The following is a 19,738-nucleotide window of genomic DNA, read 5'->3' as shown; positions in this document are numbered from 1 at the left end:
CTAGGGCATGTGTCGCCTGAACACTGGGGGAAATCCTTATTATGCCTATAATAATCATGTCAATATAATAAACATGTTTCTCCGGAAAGCACCATAAACTACAAATATCACTTTGGTCACAAGTGCAATGTTAATGTTTCTCAAAGACACAGTTTCGCTACTATGCACAGACATAAAATCAGGTATTTGCACGTTTTGATTGTTTGATTGAGATAAAAATAGCTTTTGGCACAACATGTGTTACAGAAAGAAAACTGCTCCATATACTGTAGCCAAGACTGGTTAGAATGGACGAGATGATACCAGAGAGGTTAAAAAGTCTTTAAAACACAAGCTGTGATATCGTTGTTCTATTTGTGAAAATGTCAATTCAAATCAATTCATTTAATTTTTTATGGAGATTTTTTTTTAGACCACGCTAGACCTAGTCCAGATAATGAAAAACACACTATCTAGTCTAGACTCGGGGCTGCAAGGTGGCTCGGTGGTTAGCATCGTTGCCTCACAGCAAGAAGGTCGCCAGTTCGTGAGGACACCCGGGATCTTTCTGCGTGGAGTTTGCATGTTCTCCCCGTGCAGCGTGGGTTCTCTCCGGGTTCTCCGGCTTCCTCCCACTCAGTCCAAAAACATGTTGAGGTTAATTGGTGATTCTAAATTGTCCGTAGGTGTGAATGTGAGTGTGCTTGGTTGTCTGTCTCTAAGTGTAGCCCTGTGATAGACTGGTGACCTGTCCAGGTGTCCCCTGCCTTCACCCTGAGTCAGCTGGGATAGACTCCAGCGACCCTAGTGAGGATTAAGCGGTGTATAGATGATGGATGGATGGAACATTAGGTGTAAAGTTTTAAAATAAGAACTGCGGACTGCATTTGTTGCATGTAGCCCAGGTTCAGAGCTAAAACCACAACATACCTGGACTAGAATAGAGGCCAAAAGTTTTCTAAAACACATTTTTTGATTTGTGAAAGCTTTATTCGAGTTGTGAAAATACAGAAAAATAGATTATCCATTGTGGTTTTAGGTCTTTACCTGATCCAATGTGGTCTACATTAAAAACAGGCATCTCCCCTTTTTTGTGTTTTCTTCAAAACAAGGACTATATTTTAAAGACTCTTTGTCCTCTTAGTCCTGATTTGAGCAGGAGAATCGTTCGCTGTTACTTAAGCTTCCATTAACTTTCCCCTGAATTATAGAATCAGGAGCTAATTTCTTTTACACTTTTGTTTAGAAAATTCCCACTAGATGTCCCTGTTCGTCTGCTACACAAGTCAGCAGTGAACCGTTGAAGTTTGAATTCAGTCCACAGCTTCCTTGTGCAGGAAAACCAAGTCACCCATATTTAAATGGTGCAATTAAAACAGCCTTTGAGCCAAAGTGTTCTCCAGCTCAAAAATAAAATTATGAATTAACCTAAGAAGTTAAAATATCAGGGTTAAGACCTGACAGTGTTGTTTAGGATGTAAATTTCCCTGAGTTATACATACTGTGCTTAAAACCTGCAAAAAATACAGATTGACCTAACAACATTAAATTGTAAGATTAAGACCTGCCAGTATAATTAAAAATGAGGATGTCCCCAACTAATTTAAAACAAAAGTCAATGCCCTATTAAAAAAAAAAATAAAAAAAAGTACATGGAAAACCCAACAAATCCAAATATTTCCTATGAGCAGCATTTTGGCAGCAATGAAGAGTAAAAAAATTCCTTTTAACAGCAAGAGCTGGCAGAATAAGGGTCAGGGATGATGAATATCTGCCTTGGTTGAAGGTGAAAGAAGAGAAAGAAAAGGAAAGCAAACAGAATACAAACAAGACAACATCAACTCTGGACCCGCTGGTCAGATCTGTGCAGCTCCAGAGAGGATTTATTGTAGAACAGGAGGCTGTCGGAGAGTTTGGGCACGATAACCAGAAAAAACCCAAAAACAACAACGAAAGGACGACTGTGAAGGTGAAGCGTGATGATGACCTGAGTGGCTTAGGGGCAGAACACTGCGGTCATAATGTATATTGGAGCTGAACAATTAAAGGTTTTAAACATTTTTAAAGCATTTATTATTTTGTAACACTGGGGGGAAAAAAAAGGCGACAATCACGAGGGTAAAAGCCCCAAAAGAGTCCAGAGAAAATCCATTTTCATTATTCCTAAGTGCCTTCATTTCATGGTAGACTGCAGACAGGGAGAGGACTATTTCCTGCCCACCTGGGGATTCCCACGTGTATGAGCACACCTTCGAAGCAGGCGGAGTCAAAACAACATCATGTGACCACGTTTTTCAGACCTGTGCTTTGATAAGAACTAACATTGATACAACGGACTGCTATGGAGACAGGTTGTTCAGCTGTGCACATATCGAGTGTTGGATAGACTGACTGGCATCATGGTGCTCAACGGGACACTGAGTGAACATCAGGTGAGCAATCTCAGCTTTGTTATGGACATCAGGATTTACATTTAAAAAGCTTCTTTGCATGAAAACATGTTTGAATTCTGTTTTCCAGATTGATGCTCTCTCCTACGTCTACATGGCGTTCCTCACTCCCAGGTAATGAGATTCCTTATGCTTTTCCTAATTGTCTAAGTTGTGATTAAGACCATTCAGCTATTACTGTCAGTTTGCCAGATGTCACACCTCAGTTTGTCAAACCAGCAGGGCAAGACATAATGAGAAGAAGCTTGTATTTTCCTTCTGAATGCCTCCAGTGTTGTTACGTAAAGCCCAAATAATTGTCTGACGTTTAGAAGGTGAAGCTGTAGCTCGCTTCATGCAGGCGTAGCTACGAAAAACTTCCTTGAGCGTTCAGTCAGAATGCAAAACGATGAGCGAGGGCACGAACAGGCGAGGGAGAAAACGTGACAAAAAAAACCGTTGTACACTTTGAACCTCTTGTAAGTTTCTACGATGCCTGAGCGGAGTTATGAGCTGCACTTTAGAGCCTGTATGCAGGTGTCACATGTGTCTGAGATAAGCCAAACAAAGATGTCCCGTCTTGTTCTGCACCACAATAAACCTGCACTGGTGGCAGATTATAGCCTATAGTTATTTGCTGTTATTTAATGTGATGATGTGATTTTTTTTTGCAGTCTAATTGGAAGTTTTTCTGTCCTGGTGGTTTCCATATGCAAATGGTGGCATCTACAGGAGCAGGTGAGTCAGGTGTTGTGTATTATTACACTGGTCAAAGTTTTTTGAGCTGATTTTGGACAATTGCAATGTGCTGAAACCAAATAGTACATTGGTTTTGCTCAATGAGATCAACATTTTGATTTGATGAAACATGCAGTTTACTTGTATTTAACTTTACAAATGTTTGCGCTCATCAACTTTTGGATCATTTAGCTTGTGGAAAGGATGAGAAAATGAAATTTTTCCTGTAAAATCTGGTTTCATATTAGAAATACTAAAATAAATCAATTTCTAATATCAAAAAATGTCATCGATTTAGTGGTAAAATCGATATTTGGCTTAAAAACCTGACCTGATGCAGTCATTTTTGGATTCAGCGTTGCAAAAATGTCCTAAATCAGTTTTAAAAAAAATCCTAGACACCTTCAATTTTTTTGTAACCCAATGTTATAATAAAGATTTTAGATGTTTGTTGGTGAAGCTTGTCACTTCCAACTTAACCCTGTGGTTTAGTGGCATGACAGGTTTTCCTACGCATAGCACAGTTTTACTAAAGTGGAACGCCCCACGTGTTTGTGTTCAGGTGCATCTCCTCGTGCAGCTCGCTCTGGCGGACCTCCTGGCCGCTCTGATCCTGATGTACACCAGCGTCATGAACAAAGTTTACAATGACCACGGCGTGGAAATCTGCGAGTACAGCTTGCCGCTGTCACTGGTAAGGAACAGTTACCTGTGTTAGCCCTTGCTCCTGCCGATAAATCATTTACAGCATGTCGAGTGGATCACAGTTTATCCATTTATAGGTCAAAGTGAAGCAGAGATTCTGTGATGAAAGCATCCACTTTTCTGCTAAAGTATTTTCCAGATTTGAAAATCAGATTACTGTTTAATCAGATAACGGCAGGAGTTCCCCCACACGTGTCGGTCCATTCTGACAGTAAAATGAGTCAAAATCGTGTGTTTCTGTTGCGTCTGTAAAACTAAGTAGTGAGCATTTATGTAAATGTCTATCATCAGACTGAGAGGACGACGTGCAGCTTATCGTCTGAGTCACATACAATTATCTGAAGATTTCAAAGTGTTAAATGCGTCTACAAGTGCGTTGTAAACTGGGTCAACTTTATTCTAAAGGTCACATATTACAGTGATAAGTGGTAAGAGCAGAGCAGATATCGATTTGACATAAAACAGAAAAGAATGTAATGTGGAAACACAAACAGCATTTCACTTCTGTTTGCGAATTTCTTTCAAAATGCAGATATGGAAAAATGGGGTTACATTTCTAGATTTATTCATACGGAAGTGCAGTTGAACTTGGAATTAATCATTTCCCACGTTTTATCACATTGTTTTGTCACAGATGAAGAATCTGCAGTCGACATTGCAATGAAGCTGTTTTGAGAAATAACAGAATGAGTTCAATTATAAAGGACAGAGAAGATGATATCATCCCACTGTTAACTACTAATATGTCATGTAATATTAGAGAATCAATTATAAGCTCATCTACATTCCAAAATTTAGTCTATTCAGCCCAGAATACCGAGATATTTACTTTTCCCCAAGTGTAAGTAAACAGCTATACACTGTATATATGTAGAGACAGTGTTTATATAGTCAACTAAAGACTTGATATATTCTTCCTCTAATTCTAACAAAGACTCTACAGAATTCACTATATCACCATTTTTTCTATTTAAGAGATTTTGTATTTCTTAACGGCTTCACACAAAAGAGGATGTTCCGCGAGAATTACTGAAACTTTTTTTTTTACAAGCAGCTTATCTACAAAAGATAATAAAAGCGTCCTCACAAAAATTCAATAAAGATCGTCCTCATAAAGATAAAGAACAAATGTCTGAACATGATCCCGACACCTCACTCGGCCACTAACCCTAAAATAACCTTTTTAAAATGAAGTCATTTTTAGGACTGTGAAGCAGGACAAGGACTTTGTTTATGAGCTTCTCAGCATTTGCAGCAGTTGATGATATTTGACTGACTCCTGTGACATTTAATATAAAAAAACGAGAACGTGTTCATGTATAATCAGTTCGTCTTGATGCTGCACGTCGTCACCTTTTGCGTCGTTCTTCGTCCAGACCTTCTACACTACGTCATTTCTGTTGGTGGTCGTTTACGCCTGGAAGTCGAAGAACGGAATCCAAGGATGGAGAGAACGAGCCACGGATGATGAGGCTGTACAGGTGAGAGGCATTTGCAGATGAGAATTTAGTCTAGAAACTGTCGAGATTGGGTGATATTAAGTCTTTCCTCATCTGTCTTGGTTTACAGAGTCACTGCAGACGAAAAATAGTAGCTTTCCCTGTGTATGCTGTCGTGTGGTGAGTCTGTCAACCTCCTATTTTTAAATATCGTAGCTTTAACTAACCCAGTGGTTCTCAAACTTTTTGAGCCATGACCCCCAAGATAACATAAGTTTGTGTTTGAATTTTTAATATATCACGAGTAATAACTTTGCTGTTCATGCATTAATGTGTTAAAAATTAATGTGCCTATTCCACAGATTCATCTCTTTATAATAACACATTAATTTTCTTTTGAATTAATGAATTTAATTTATTTCGAACAAATGTAAGGGGGAAAAAAATGTAAAAACAAAAGAAAATAATTTTAAAAAGAGCAAAAAAAAGAATAATAATAATATCGCATAATCAAATCATAATGTTAACAAAATCAAAAAAAGGAGCGGGAAGATGTGCACACTTTTAATTTTGACAGCCCTAATACAAATTTATTTGATAAATGCCGGCTTTATTTTATTTATTTATTTATTTAACCATGATCTGACGACCCCCTGAAATTATCTTGGGACCCCCATGGGGCTCCCGACCCCCAGTTTGAGAACCGCTGAACTAACCCACAGTATTCAGGATGTCATCCCTGACGGACACAGCTTAAGTTTGCCTCTCTTGCATTAACACAGGTTGATCCCGCTGGCCATGTACTTGGCGTATGTGCTCACTCCTTTCATGAAATCTGCCTTGCTGGTTCCAGCCACCGACAAATCGCTGGTTCAGGACTCCATCGACAATGAGCGCACATACTGCAGCAGGTGAGCGCAGAACCTCTTTCAAAGTCTTTTTTATTTTCCCCCAAAGAAGTTGCAGCAATGAAACAGCTCTGTTCCCTTGTGTTTTTGACCTTTTTGTAATTTTTCTTTTGCACAGTTGTTTGTTGTTCTTGCATGTCTGGAAGGATTCCTGCTCAGGTCCTGTGAGTATAAAAGTTTATTGTGATACTCTTTTATGCACTTGCTTGAACTCGTATTTTGTCACGTGTGTTCCTTTCAGTTTGCAGTGTTTTATTTCCATGTAACTGTATTTTAATTATACTAAAAGAAAAGCAAAACAGCTTGCTATTAATAAGGATATTTGCGCTAACGTGATTCTTTTTTTTCCTCCCAGGAGGAATTCCACGACACTTTCATCAGAGTTTTTCTTTTCGTGGTGGTGATACCTGTGATGATATTTTGCTCTGTGAGTCACAAGCAATCACGTTACCTTATGAGGAAGCTAGACCATTTGTCTTTACAATTTGGTAGCAATATAGCTGCACATTGCTCTCTGAAGACATTGACAGTATATGTGCCTGGGCAGACTGTAATGTTTTATTTTTATTTCAGGTCATTTACTATAAAGTTGGTAAATGGTATGAAAGACATGAGCAGGTGGGGTTTTTCCCCGTGGAGGGAGATGGACGTTCAAGACGGAGATTCAAGACAGTGTATTCTACAGCGAGGAAGATGGTGATGGTCATCTTAGCCTGTTGGACGCCAGGTAAACACACACACACACACACACACACACACACACACACGTCACGTTTAAAACTGATGTAATCGCCAGCTGTAGATTGACATCTTGTGTTTCTTCCTCCTGCAGCTCTTGTCCTCATTCTGCTGTCTACCCTGACGATCTGGACAAGTATCAAACAACGCGACTTGTTTTTCCTTTACATACTACAGGTAGGTTTCACAGGAACATGTCCTGATTTCAGTGAAGAAAACAGAAAGCCACAGTAATACAACTGCTTTTTCAGGCTGCCTGCGTGTCTATACAAGGTTTCGCGAACAGCATGGTTTACGCATGGAGACGACCCAACTTCACGGATGCCGTTCTCGGGGAGTACACACCGCTGATACAAAATCCTCTGCCTTTCTTTGATGAATCGCTGAGGGCCTCGTCTTGACTGCCGAGCACTTTGAGGGACGTTGTTGGACGGCGTCACAACATGCTGGCCTTACGAAGACTGACTCCCTGCCTGCACTTCATGACTTTGTAATAAACTGAGACTGAAACACACAATGTCCTCGGTCGTGGATGGACAATGAAGAGAGAGAAAAAAAAAATGAAGGAACACAACAAAGACTGTTTGAACAAACAACTGAGTATTTGTACTGCAGCTGCTGATTTTGTCGTGTATTAAACAAACTCATATTAGCATATAGTAGCATATTAAAGTGGGATACCTCTGGATAAATTGTACAATTTTGTTGTATTTATATATTTGTTATCAATATACTGTTTTATTAAAGATTTTAAATAAGTCATAGAAAGTGAAAGCCTTTTTAATGTGTGTCTGATTGCTATTTTATTAGATTTTTATCATCAAGGTGCTTTAAAACCACTCGTTTTATTGGTGACTTGGTATCCCTCAGAACTCAGAACATGTAAAACCTGCTCGGCTTGCCTTCTTTAAAGTCACTTTTATGTCTCACCAGCAGTTCAGTCTCAGGAGTCCATGTGTTGGAGCACTGAGGAATGCAACAAAGGGAACACAATGTCTCTTATGTCATACCTGTGTGCTACCACAACTGTTAACGTATCTAATAGAAAAAAATCACTTGTGTTTGAGCAACTGAGGTCACACACAAGGCATGCCTGATACAAGGTCGTTCGCGTTTACATAAAGCCGTGAGCAGAAGTTGACATACACCATGTATGTCATGGTAGTCTTGTGTTTCCAGTGACTTCTACAACTTTTAAAGGAATGATGACAAAAAGTAATCATAAACTTTGGTTCTTTCTTAGATGTATTACTGGTCTTGAGTTTTGGTGATGTATAAAGTTGTGTTAATCAAATGTTCTTAGTGACATGACCTTCTACTGTTTTTGTGAGTGATTACAATCGACTACACTCGCTGACTTTTCTGAGTCGATTTAAATAGGGCCCATTTGATACATTGATCAGTGCGTTCAGCCACAAACACTACAGTAGGAAAGTCTAAGGACCTGAAGAAGCAAGTCAGTGTCTTGAACGAGTCAGGAAAGTCACTTGGAGCCATTTCAAAGAAGCTTCAGATCCCAAAATGAACTGTGCAAACCATCCATCCTTCCATCCATCCATCTATCCATCCATCCATCCATCCATCCATCTGCTTATCCAGGGTCAGGTCACAGGGGCAGCAGGCGGAGCAGGTAATTCCAGACTTCCCTCCCCCTTGGGGACGCTTTCCAGCTCTTCCTGGGCGATCCCAAGGTGTTCCCAGGCCAAGCGAGAGATATAATCCCTCCAGCAGGTTCTGGGGTCTGCCCCGGGGTCTCCTCCCAGGTGGACGTGTTCAGAAGACCTCCAGAGGAAGCCTCCCTGGAGGCATCCGAATCAGAAGTCCAAACCACCTCCACTGTGCAAACAATTGTTTATAATTGTTTGCACAAAAGTCTTATTTGACAAAAGTCAAATAAGAATCACGAATCGGAAGTGTCTGGGACACGGGTGTCGATGTCCACGGTGTTTCACATCACCATGGGCTGAGAGGCTGCCATGCAAAACGAAAACCCTTCCTCCAGAAATGGCACCTTAAGGCTCAACTAAAGTTTGCCGCTGATCACATGGATGAACAAAAGTCTTTCTGAAGTCTTGAATCTGTGGTCTGTGCTGGAGAAACATGTCAGACTGATCAAAGATACAACCAGAAGCTTGTGGACAGCTACCAAAAGTGCCTAAATTAGGTGAAAATGGCTAAAGGACATTCAGATTTCAGGACACCCATAATAAATCTATGAAAGAACCAAAATTGCTGCACTCTGGAGCACTTTGTCTTCAAGGACGTCTCTGTATTTGGCTGCATTTATTCTTCTCTCAGTTCTGACCAGTCTGTCCGTTGTTTAGAGGCACCCCGATAGCGTGATGCTGCCGCCAACATGCTTTGCCAAAGTGATGGTTTTAGTCAAATGATGAGCACTTCCTAGTGTTTTCCAGCCATAGTGTTTGTCGTTCTGTACAAAAGGTTCAATTGTTGTCTCATCTAGAGAAAATTCCCCCTCAAGGTTTTACAGTTGTTTAAATGCAGTCTGGCCTCTGTGCTCATGGGAACTTTGAAAGCTTTTGAAATGTTTTTATTACCCTGATCTTTGCTTCGCCATAATTTTAATCACAGAGGTATAAAGTGAGTACCTTGGATGTTGTTGCTCGGTTTTTAGCCTTATATGAGGTGTAAATTGTGGGACCTAAAGTGTCTCCCTTTCTAAGCCAAGTCCAACGTACAGTATGTTTATATCCACACACCAGTGGCAAGTCTAGACACATTACAAGAACCTGACTACAATGTGACGTGCCACAGCCAGGGGTGTGAACACTAGGCTTTCGGTTTTATAGGTTAAGTGTTATTCTAGCTGCTAAAATAAATATTTCCAATAAAATGAATGTAAATGTGTGTCCAAAAAAAAAGAAAAATTACGCCATGATTTCAAACAGTATACAACAGAAATGAGCTCATGCCGGTGCGATATCACTTGAATGTCTAGTGTTGAAACCACAGACTGTTTGCATGATCTAGTTTCTCCGACAGCTCGGGCAGAGTGAAGCGTATAATGTCAACCCGTATGGATGACTTCCAGGAAACAACTCGGCACAAAATTGCAGGATAAAAGAACACGAAAAGACCCAGATGAATACTGGGAGGACAATCGTTGGTCAAAGGAGATCAAGTCAGATTTGTTCAGTTCAGGGGTACAACATGTTTGGCATGAACCTGGTCAGGACTACCGCAGTGGATGCACAATCTCAAAGACCAAAGACATAAGAAAGTGATGATGTGCATGAAGGCAAAAAGGAGATGACATTTATAGATGGCACCATGGATGTCTGTCGATATACCAAAATACTGGCTGACAAGATGACTCTGAGTCTGCAGAAGCTTGTCAGAAAATGAATATTCAAGCTTGATAATGAGCCAAAGCAACGCTGCCAAAACCCCACAAAAGGTTATAAAGACTTCTAAAAAAAAAATATGACCTGCCAAGTGTGTCGCTTTGGAATATTTATCAGACAAAGGCAAAGAAATATGAACCGACCAGCAAAGAGCGGCTGACAAAAATGTTTCTGAAGAATGACATAATATTTCTTTTTTTATAAATGTGTGTAATGCTGGTATCCTGCATGCTTCGAAGGTTGGAGTCTGTCATCAAAAACCGAGTCGGGCAAAAATGTGACTTTTGCTGCACTGAGTTCCTACTGGGAATGCAATGAATCCTTCCATCCATCCATTATCTATACACCACTTAATCCTCACTAGAGTCACGGGGGGGCTGGAGTCTATCCCAGCTGACTCAGGGTGAAGCCAGGAGACACCCTGGACAGGTCACCAGTCTATCACAGGGATGCACTTAGAGACAGACAACCAAGCACACTCACATTCACACCTACGGACAATTTAGAATCACCAATTAACCTCAACATGTTTCTGGACTGTGTGGGAGGAAGCCAGAGAACCCGGGGAGAACCCACGGGGCTGCACGGGGAGAACAAGATCCTGGGTGTCCTCACCGGGACGCGAACCGGCGACCTTCTAGCTGTGAGGCAACAGTGCTAACCACTGTGTCACCTTGCAGCCCTAAATGAATCTTAACTGCTAAAGAAAATGTTTACCTCTGAGTAAATATGCTGCTGTTTAACTTGTAGTTACTTAGGGGTCACACAATGTTGAATCACGTAACGTTTAGGTGACATTGCACAGCGGTGTGCTAACGTCTGTTGTATACTGTGTGAGGTGTAACATAAAAAAAAATGCAGTGGCTGATAACCCCAGCTATTATCACAGATCTAAATTGCTGTCATTTACCTGAGATAAAAAAAACAGTCTGCACCTGTTGGCATAATTTTAATATCTTTGTGGCCATCCATTATCTGACTTGTCCCCAATACCTTTCCCATTCATGGATGTCGTGCTAAAACCAGTGACCATGAACTACAAAATCCGATGAATCATATTCCCTCTGACACAAGGCCAGCGTACAGAAGCAGCACATCATAACGACCGACCCATTTGCACTCTTTATCATAGCTCCATCGTATTTCTCATGTGTAGAAAGTAGCAAACACAGCGTTGAGTGTTCTGGAGCACATCAGACAAATCTTAAAGGTCAAACACCAAGTGCACGGTGGGACTCGGTGGCATTAAACAGCGGCACCGAGAGCATTTGTTCATGCGTTTGTCTGCCGCTCCGCAGTTGACTCCATTAATTATCTGCCTAGCGAGTTTTCTGAATATGATAAATGAAGCGCACATATTTGCTGACTAAACTGTCACGCTTTCTAAATGTGGTATGTGCTCCAGCTGCAGGGTTGTGTAACCAGTCTGGTTGTGCCTGTGTGGGAATTTCAGAGACGCTTCGGTGTTTCCGGTGGACACAGAGCAAGTTAGAACAAACAGATTCTAATATAAGGCGTAGTGGGTCCAGCGTCGGATGACTGTGTCTACAGTCCAAATGAAACCACAACAAAGTTTTCTAATGTCTGACAACGGCAGGTGTGGTGATAAAGATTTTTATAGCTTTAGTGGTTATATAACTTGAATTCAGAGCACCATGCTTTCATTAGCTAAAAGCTTTACCAGGTACTTTTCCAACCAGCTGATCGGTGTGACACACCTGTGAGCAGAGTCCAGTCCTCCATAATAAATTAAAACTTGCTCTAAATCAGAGGCAAGATGAGACTTCTCCTTAACCAATGGTTGAAGAAATTAGCGGTTTATTTTCATACATGTAATAATGAATCAAACAAAAACTGAGAGGTAATCTTTGCATTGACGGGTTAAAATGTCATCACACTTCCTCTTGAAACATCTTTTTGTTCTCTTCAAAACACACATCAACAAAAAAAAAATCCTTGACAGTAAAATGTATTTAACGAAATACATCAATAACAAGAAACAAAACACGGCATCTGTCTTCACTTTTACACGTTTATCACAAATAACGAACTCCCCTGCTGGCTGGTTCAGAGTCCGAGCAGATTTTGGCAAAGCTTGAGTATCTTGAGTTCCTTACAGTTACCGGAGCGCTGCTCTTTGACAGACTCTGCGTTTTCCAAACTCACTGAGACAAATGGAGAAAAAAAAAAAAGTGTCGAGTGAAAGTGATCTCCTTTCATTTTTTTACACAGCTCTGCACAAAAACTTGCTGCAGTATTTACCGTGACGTCTCGCCTTTTCTTGTTTTAAAAATCCATGGACAAGGATCTTTGCTGAGCCATTTCGTAGTTGCCTCTTCGGTTTCCCGCTCTACGCACATACACATCGTACCTCCCGTCCTCCTCCTCGTCTTCGTCCTCTTCCATAACTCTATCCTGCCGCCCCAGCGATCTCTCCCCGATACCGTGATGGCTCTGCATTCGGCCCGGTTTCATACTGGGCCAGCTCTTCTTTCGCAGACTGCTGTTCAAGTCTCTGAAGGGAGGTAAGGCGCTCTGGAAGTCCCCTCTGAAAGGAGGAAGCTCCATGGATCCCCTGCCCAAGCCATGTGCACCTTGGCTGCCTTTGATGGAGTTGATGGAGGCCTGAGAGCCACAGTGGTGTTCGTGAATGCAGCGTGATCCTGATGAAGATCTCCGGAGGGCCTGTAGGGACTGGAGTTCTTCTGATAGCTCCCCAAGGTCCCCAGACATCTCCTAAAAAAAACAATAATGTTCTTGCATTTGCAATTTCAAAACAAAACAAGCATGCACACATACAGCCGTCCTCTGATTTATTCATAGCCTCCCATTAAAGAAGGAGAAAGCTGTCACTGGAATAAGCTGAAATTGACAAAAGTAATAATGAATAAAAATGTAATGAGAATCATGACATTGCCTTTGAATTGTGGTTCAACAGTAACATTAAACAAAACAAACATGATGGGACCCGTAAACTAATATTTTGTTGAACAACCCTTTGGTTTATTTATTGGTATTTTGATTTTGGCCCACTGCTCATCAGCACAGTGCTCTAATTTGTCTGGGACGTTTTATTTATTTATTTTTTTAAATTATTCTTTTCAACCACCATTCAAAAGCAATCCGTATTTCACTAAGTTATAATTTAGCAAATTTTTATTTATTATTACTTTTCTAGTTATTTGAGCGACTGTTGTGAATTTTGCCTTTTCTTTATTGAAAGGTGATGAATAAATTGGAGAGGACGGCTGTAATAATGCGTCAAAGTAAGAAAGTTAACCTTATCTCTGAGCGTAAACAGCTCATAGTGCGGCGGGTCAAACACCTCCTGAAAGTCGGCGCGGGGGAACAGATTGTTTTTACGTACCAGCACCTTCGAAAACAACAAATAATTAAACATTTTTTAATAAATTAGCAACTGGTACACCAATTTCCTGTGGCATGATATTACATCCTGTGATATCAGCTCATCTTAATTACCTTTTTCCGCGGCTGTTTGACTTGCACCAGAATGGAGACAATGAGGAGCAACAGCACCACTCCCGTCGACACACAGATTATTGTCCCGTGAGTCTTTGTGATCTGCTGAAAAACACCTTTGCTCTTTTTCTCTGGACGATGAAGGGAGTGACAAGGAGAGGTAAAATATGAGGGACTTTCAGAGGTACTGAGAGTGCATCAGTCATTTACTCGTTACCGCCCCTGTAAGGACGGTCTGTGTCTTTGGTTGCCAGGGATAATTCAGGGCGTTCGCTAAAAGCCGAACCCCTGATAAACAGCCGTCCCAACATCCGAGGTGCTTAACTTCCACTTATCAGCCGAAAAGCCTCGAAGGTCTTTTAGTTGGAAACGTGTCAAAGATGATGAGATTGTGATTTTCCTGCCAAGAGGAAATTCTGTACCAATATTTACTGCTTTTAGTATCAGGATGAAAAATGACAAAGAAGACCTGCTGAGGCCTCGTGTCAGCGTCTGGGTACAAATATTTTTGCAGAATTACAGCCACAGATCCTCAAGGAGGACTCAATGTGACACAGCGGAGGCAGACAAGACATGCATCACATTACATAGCACGACACAAGTCATTGTAACACGGCGCGGCACGGCGAATCAAAGAAAGTGTTGCTGCCAAAGTGCTTTGGCAGAACTGGGGTACCTTTGCAGTTGCTTTCATCCCAAGGAAAGACACAGTTTTGTATGCCGTTGCACACTAGAGAGGTGTTGATGCACATGTTACTGTGGCAAAAGAACGCACTGCCTGAACAGGGAGCTAAAACACAGAGACAGGTGTTACAGTATGTGAAGTATGCAGACAAGCTGACAAAGCAAGCAGGGCGACGACAGGAGTTTGCTGTAAATCTTTGCCTCTAGCTGTCTAACAGGGATCCCGCTTTAAATACATCTTATTAAACCATGTAAATGATCTTTTGCTCAGCATTTTGGTGCATTTTTGTGTGAATTTCCCCTTGCAAGGCTCAATAAACTTTCTTAACATTTTAGTGCATTACAAAACTGAACTGCAACCAAAACAACTTCCCTCTCATAAGCTGCAGTGATTGATAGCAGCCACAGGAGCGTGCTATTTCAAATCTGTCTGGGAATCACACATCCGAGCCTCGTACTGTCACAGCTGCAAAAACTAAAGCGAAGAGGCATCAGTGGGAATGCAAAGTGACGCAGGTGAAGAATAATGTGAAGGAGAAACTCACGGTCAGCGAAAGAGGTGAAGAGCATCCGGAAACGGCTGAGACGGCTCGTCTCGTCAGCCCACATCCTCACTACTGCCACACCAGTGTCCAGCATAATGTCATTAGCTACTGTACTACAAAACTTGGCCTGCAAGAAACCACATACCATTTTCTTTGACAGTTGTGGATGTGTAGTCTCATTGAAGCCAAGGTCTGTAGATCAGTTGCTACATATTTGGGATTCAAATATGACATTAATAAAGTTGCACGTATGACATGGAAAGATAAGAGATAAATCCTTTTATGTAGCAGAGGGAGAGAGAGAAGCTCAGAACTGGGAAACATAACATGCAAAAAGGCTAATTTTACCATCTGGCATGACATATGTTGCACATGTTATACAATATATTACCTTTAGGTCCTCAATGGCATTACTGCCATCATAAACAGCCACAAAGTTCTTCTTACATTCATTTGAGTTTTCCATCTGGTATTCCAAGAATCGCAGGTAAATCTGGAATAAGCAACGAGGAGGGATATGTTGTTCATCGTGTTCATTTTTCACATAGCTCAGTGTGCGTTCCTTTTCTCAATACATGCATGTGTGCTCAGACATGTGTTCACACTATAGAGGCCACTGCTGATGTGCTTTTAGTTTGATAATAAAAGGCCCGGAGCAGATTTACGTTGGATTTTGGCGATATGAAATTGAAATCCACACGCTCTGTCTTCACGATTATAAAAAGCATATTGAACAAATACATCACAGCAGACGTGGATGCGGCGAAGGGAATGAAGGATGCAAAATGAGCTGCGGGCTGCAGACTCATCTTTCAGACCACTGCACGGTTTGTCATTTTGCTCCCAATGAATCACGTCCCCTCTCCTCAACTTCACTTTGTGGAGAAGTGATTTCACATTTTTGAGCATCTAGCTATCTGGTAAGGAATGGAAATGAAGGTAATTCTGCTGTTGTGAATTAGATAACTAGGGGGACAAAAAAATGTGAATTTAACATACCCTGTTCTTTGTTGGTGCTCGTATGGTCCAGATGCAGTCCACCGCCTGGTCCGGCTTCACTTTGTACTCCTCCTCCACCTGACTGGAGCGAATCATCCCGTCAGCCCCTGACAGCTCAAACTGACAGTCTGACTCGCAAACAGTGACAAAAGATAATAACAAAGAGGCAGGGAGGGTGGAAAACATGCACAGGAGAGAAGAAGGAGATTAGTTGGTGGATGTGAGCAGAAACTAAACTAAAGATGTACAATTCAAAGTCATTTGAGTAGACAGGAGGTTGAGCTACCTGGGATGGGGTTTAGAAGTCCTCCCACATGCAGATGGAACTCAGGGTCTTTGGAGGGGAAACCACAAAAACAGAATGATAATCACAGTGACATCATCATGTGCAGATATTTGATTGGCCAGTAACAGCAAAGACACACGACTGAGGTGCTACTCGAGTGCCAGGACGGTACACTATAGCTCCAAACAGCCCACACCTGCAGTGAAGTTGTACTGGACCTGGAAGCCGGTTCCCTCCAGCTCCTCGTCGCTGAAGAAGCGGATCCACATGAAGCGTCCGCTGGAGAGGACGAGTCCGGGGCTGGCCGTGCCGCAGAAGCGATTGATGAGCGGGGAGAAGCTGAAGGGGCCGTCCCGCACCTCGATGTGGTCGAAACGGCACTCGAACGACGCCTCGATGTGGAAGGCCTCGCTGAAAAGCAGCTCTATCCTCTGGCGAGGCAGGGCTGTGGAGAGACTGGCGGTGCGTCACTTCTGCTGCCGCAGAGGGGATTCATAAGACTAGCGGAGAATGAGCAATGCTGTGTAAAAAGGACATTTGCTCCTCTGTGTGTAATTACTGTAGGTCAAATGTTCTAAATAAAAGGACACTGATGGAATGAGTGAAAACACACAACAGATTGTGTTGTGTGCTTTGTTACTCAAAATCCATCAACAAAAATCCACACATCATGTGTTTCTGTTGCCTCCCTGGAGAAGGAAAGTGTGCAGTGAAGATGGGCAACACTTCAACAAAGAACCTCCTCAGTCTGTTGTATTAATTGATGTATTAGTATTTTTTGGTCATTAGAAGTGGTGCCCGCTAATCTAAGGTTACAAGTGAGAATGATTTAAAAGGAACTGAGATCTTTAAAAACCCTGATTCAGTGATGGAGCGTTGTGTTTCTATGAAAGGAATCAGTTTATGGAACAAACTGAGTAAAGAAACCAAAGAATCAAAATCAGCATTTACATTTAAAAGAAGAATTAAAGCCAGTATGTGGAGGATAAATGTTAACTATGTCTGATTGTAAAGACGAGTAAGTAATCATGTCAAATTTTATTAAAGTATTAAAGATAATGTAAAGTAAAACGTGACTGCCAGCTTTGAAGATCAGCTATTTCATGTTATGATTATTGTTTTGTTGTGAATATTTGTTGTGTCATTGTGTTGTTGTTGATTCTTTTTGTAATTTAAGTTTGTTGTGAATGTGTTTCTTTGGGTAAAATGGGCAGATAATATCAGATTATTCTTCTTTCTGATCCCTTTCATTCAGGAGTTAGGAATGTTTGTGTCACGTTTAATTGTTTTAACTCAATGAATGAAATAAAAATGTAATTTAAAAAAAATAAGTTCAGTGCTGGCTTCCTCCTATACATGTATTGAACTCTACAAGCTGCAGCTACCTCCAGGAATTGCTCACTCTAGCTACCAAGAATTTTCTTTGGGAAACTTTTTTTAATCTTATCTTAATCTATAGGATACAAAGAGGAACAAAATATAGCTTTAAAACTGGGTGAAAAATAGAAGAAACAAGTAACAAAAGCAATGCTGGACAAATGACTTCAGCCTTAACAACAGCAGTTTGTTCTGGTGATGTCATCAGTGATTCAGTTCAGTGCAAAACTGGACCAAAGAAATCGATTTTCTTTTCGTAGGGGTGAAATGATCGGGCTCAGGTGCTCGCTGCCGATTACCTTCCAGCACGTAGAGGCACTCCTTGTTGGGAGGGTACGTTTTCGGGTAGTTCGGGGAGCTGAAGGTGCCGCCTTCTGCGTTTCGTACCCAGTTTCCACAGTGACGAGAGCGTGGAGGTTGTGGAGAAGGTTTGACTCCTTTTGACGCTGCGCTTCCATCTGATATTCAGAAAGTTGATGACACAAAATAATACAGTTTACAGAATTGTGAATTAATCTTGAATTAAACTGGAATACGTTGTGGTCGAAGTGAGCAATCTTACCTTTAATCTTTTGTGCCAAAGCAAATCCCTCCTCGATAAACAGGAGAAATATCCAGACTGCAAAGAAGCCAACAGAGGGGGGCATCACCAAGAAGTACAGCAAAGAAGAAGAGAAAAGGAGGCTGAGCAGGATGTCTGCTTGTGCTTTCCATCTCAGTGCACTCAGTAAAATGTATACAACAGGCCACAGGGTGCAGAGTTGAAAGTTCAGCTAAGACAGAAAAAAGGACACGCTGCTGCTTCTTCTACCATCTGCTTGCTTAACTCTTTCCCTTATTTTTTTTTTTGCAAGGGTGTATGTGACAGAGTGGCTGAGAGGTGGGGACTGCTGGCGATCTGCTGTCTGCTGTGATGTTCTGCAAGGACGTCTAATGGTAAATAAAAAAAAAAACGTCATGTGTCAGAAAATCAGATCTTGACATTTGTACCTATTACATAAAATGTGACCCAAATAGAGCGTTTAGCCAGAGGCCACCGGGCTGCTGGAATCTGTTTTGACTTTTCACCAAAGTGGCATGTTGCTGTGAACGTCCACAGACAAATGGCACGACACAAAACGGCCGTGGACGTTCGTGCAGCGTTGCTGGCTGTACAAAGCTGTGACAGCTTCTGGCCTGGAAGAAGACCAATTAAAACTTGGGTCCAATCTTTGGTAGTATGGTACCCCACTTGGAAGCCTAGGATTTGATTTGCTGATCATTTATTGGTTGCTTCTGCCTTTTTTTGTGTGTGTATTTTGATCTTTAAATGTGATATTACGGATAAATGAAGACGGAATCTGATTAAAAAATTGAATGAATCTGAACAATTTTCAATGAAATGATGGTATAACGAAGAAATGAAGCAGCACCGTCACTCTACTGCTGACTATTTTGATAATAAATGGCAGAATTCAGATTTTAGAGATGATATTCAGTGTGTGTGTGTGTGTGTGTGTGTGTGTGTGTGTGTGTGTGTGGAGGAGGGACTGAAGCAGAAGCAGCAGCAGCAGCAGCCCAAATCCTCCTCCTGTCCAGGCACTGAGCCACCACATGCTGATGCAAAAAAAAAAAAGAAAAAAGAACTGATTTCTTGGTTTTGAAAGAAAATCAGGATTTCTTTCTTGCAAAAAAAAAAAATTCTCTGTACTTTTGCAGCCATAAAAGCAAAGCTCACATGAAGGGAGCTGTCACTTCAGCACTGTGGATCATTTGCACCAGAGAAAAAAAAACAACAACTTTCAGAAACAAAGAGTTTTCCTGCCTTTAATTTAACAAAAAAAAAAAGACCTCTTAAAAACAGAAATTTAAAAGAAAACCTTGCACCCATTTCACTTGCACATTGCAGTCTGGGAATGTGGGGAGTTGGACAGCTGCAATAACACGCAAGAAGTGTGCCAAGAGAAGGAAATCTCGAAAAAAAAAAAAAGGTTTGCAAAGATTAGAAACCTCACCCCCTCCTCCTTTTTCTCATCCCCAGACACAAAAAGCACAATTTCCCCTCACATATGGATGATCTCACTCAC

General features: G+C 41.3%; 2 protein-coding genes across 2 annotated transcripts; one reads left to right on the top strand and one right to left on the bottom strand.

Annotated features, from left to right (window-relative positions):
• The first annotated feature begins 2,340 nt into the window (after nt 1–2,340).
• LOC103368205 (transmembrane protein 116) lies at nt 2,341–7,698 on the top strand. The gene is made up of 12 exons (XM_008296492.1): nt 2,341–2,411; nt 2,500–2,543; nt 3,083–3,146; nt 3,709–3,840; nt 5,228–5,332; nt 5,421–5,470; nt 6,073–6,201; nt 6,317–6,362; nt 6,554–6,625; nt 6,772–6,925; nt 7,031–7,113; nt 7,188–7,698. The coding sequence occupies exons 1-12, from the start codon at nt 2,379–2,381 to the stop codon at nt 7,335–7,337; spliced, it is 1,062 nt and encodes a 353-aa protein (XP_008294714.1). The 5' UTR covers nt 2,341–2,378; the 3' UTR covers nt 7,338–7,698.
• Nucleotides 7,699–12,091: 4,393 nt separating this feature from the next.
• neto2b (neuropilin (NRP) and tolloid (TLL)-like 2b) lies at nt 12,092–18,319 on the bottom strand. The gene is made up of 11 exons (XM_008296498.1): nt 18,235–18,319; nt 17,972–18,130; nt 16,492–16,740; nt 16,296–16,343; nt 16,010–16,137; nt 15,402–15,503; nt 15,011–15,137; nt 14,458–14,571; nt 13,782–13,912; nt 13,582–13,674; nt 12,092–13,037 (listed from the first exon to the last, which is right to left on the bottom strand). The coding sequence occupies exons 1-11, from the start codon at nt 18,317–18,319 to the stop codon at nt 12,588–12,590; spliced, it is 1,686 nt and encodes a 561-aa protein (XP_008294720.1). The 3' UTR covers nt 12,092–12,587.
• Between the last annotated feature and the right edge of the window lie 1,419 nt (nt 18,320–19,738).

This window comes from Stegastes partitus, unplaced genomic scaffold, assembly GCF_000690725.1.
Source record: "Stegastes partitus isolate 25-593 unplaced genomic scaffold, Stegastes_partitus-1.0.2 Scaffold1131, whole genome shotgun sequence".
Lineage (NCBI taxonomy): Eukaryota > Metazoa > Chordata > Actinopteri > Pomacentridae > Stegastes > Stegastes partitus.
Note: the sequence above shows the minus strand (reverse complement) of the source record. Positions and strands in the feature narration are given on the sequence as shown.

Excerpts from the sequence above, each read along its gene's own strand:
- neto2b (XM_008296498.1), bottom strand. The coding sequence starts at position 18,319 with ATGCCCCCCTCTGTTGGCTTCTTTGCAGTCTGGATATTTCTCCTGTTT. Across the intron at positions 15,138-15,401 it reads ATGCCATTGAGGACCTAAAG|GCCAAGTTTTGTAGTACAGT; the intron begins GTAATATATTGT and ends GGTTTCTTGCAG. Across the intron at positions 13,913-14,457 it reads GGATGAAAGCAACTGCAAAG|AGAAAAAGAGCAAAGGTGTT; the intron begins GTACCCCAGTTC and ends TTCATCGTCCAG.
- LOC103368205 (XM_008296492.1), top strand. The coding sequence starts at position 2,379 with ATGGTGCTCAACGGGACACTGAGTGAACATCAG. Across the intron at positions 2,412-2,499 it reads GGACACTGAGTGAACATCAG|ATTGATGCTCTCTCCTACGT; the intron begins GTGAGCAATCTC and ends TCTGTTTTCCAG. Across the intron at positions 2,544-3,082 it reads ATGGCGTTCCTCACTCCCAG|TCTAATTGGAAGTTTTTCTG; the intron begins GTAATGAGATTC and ends TTTTTTTTGCAG.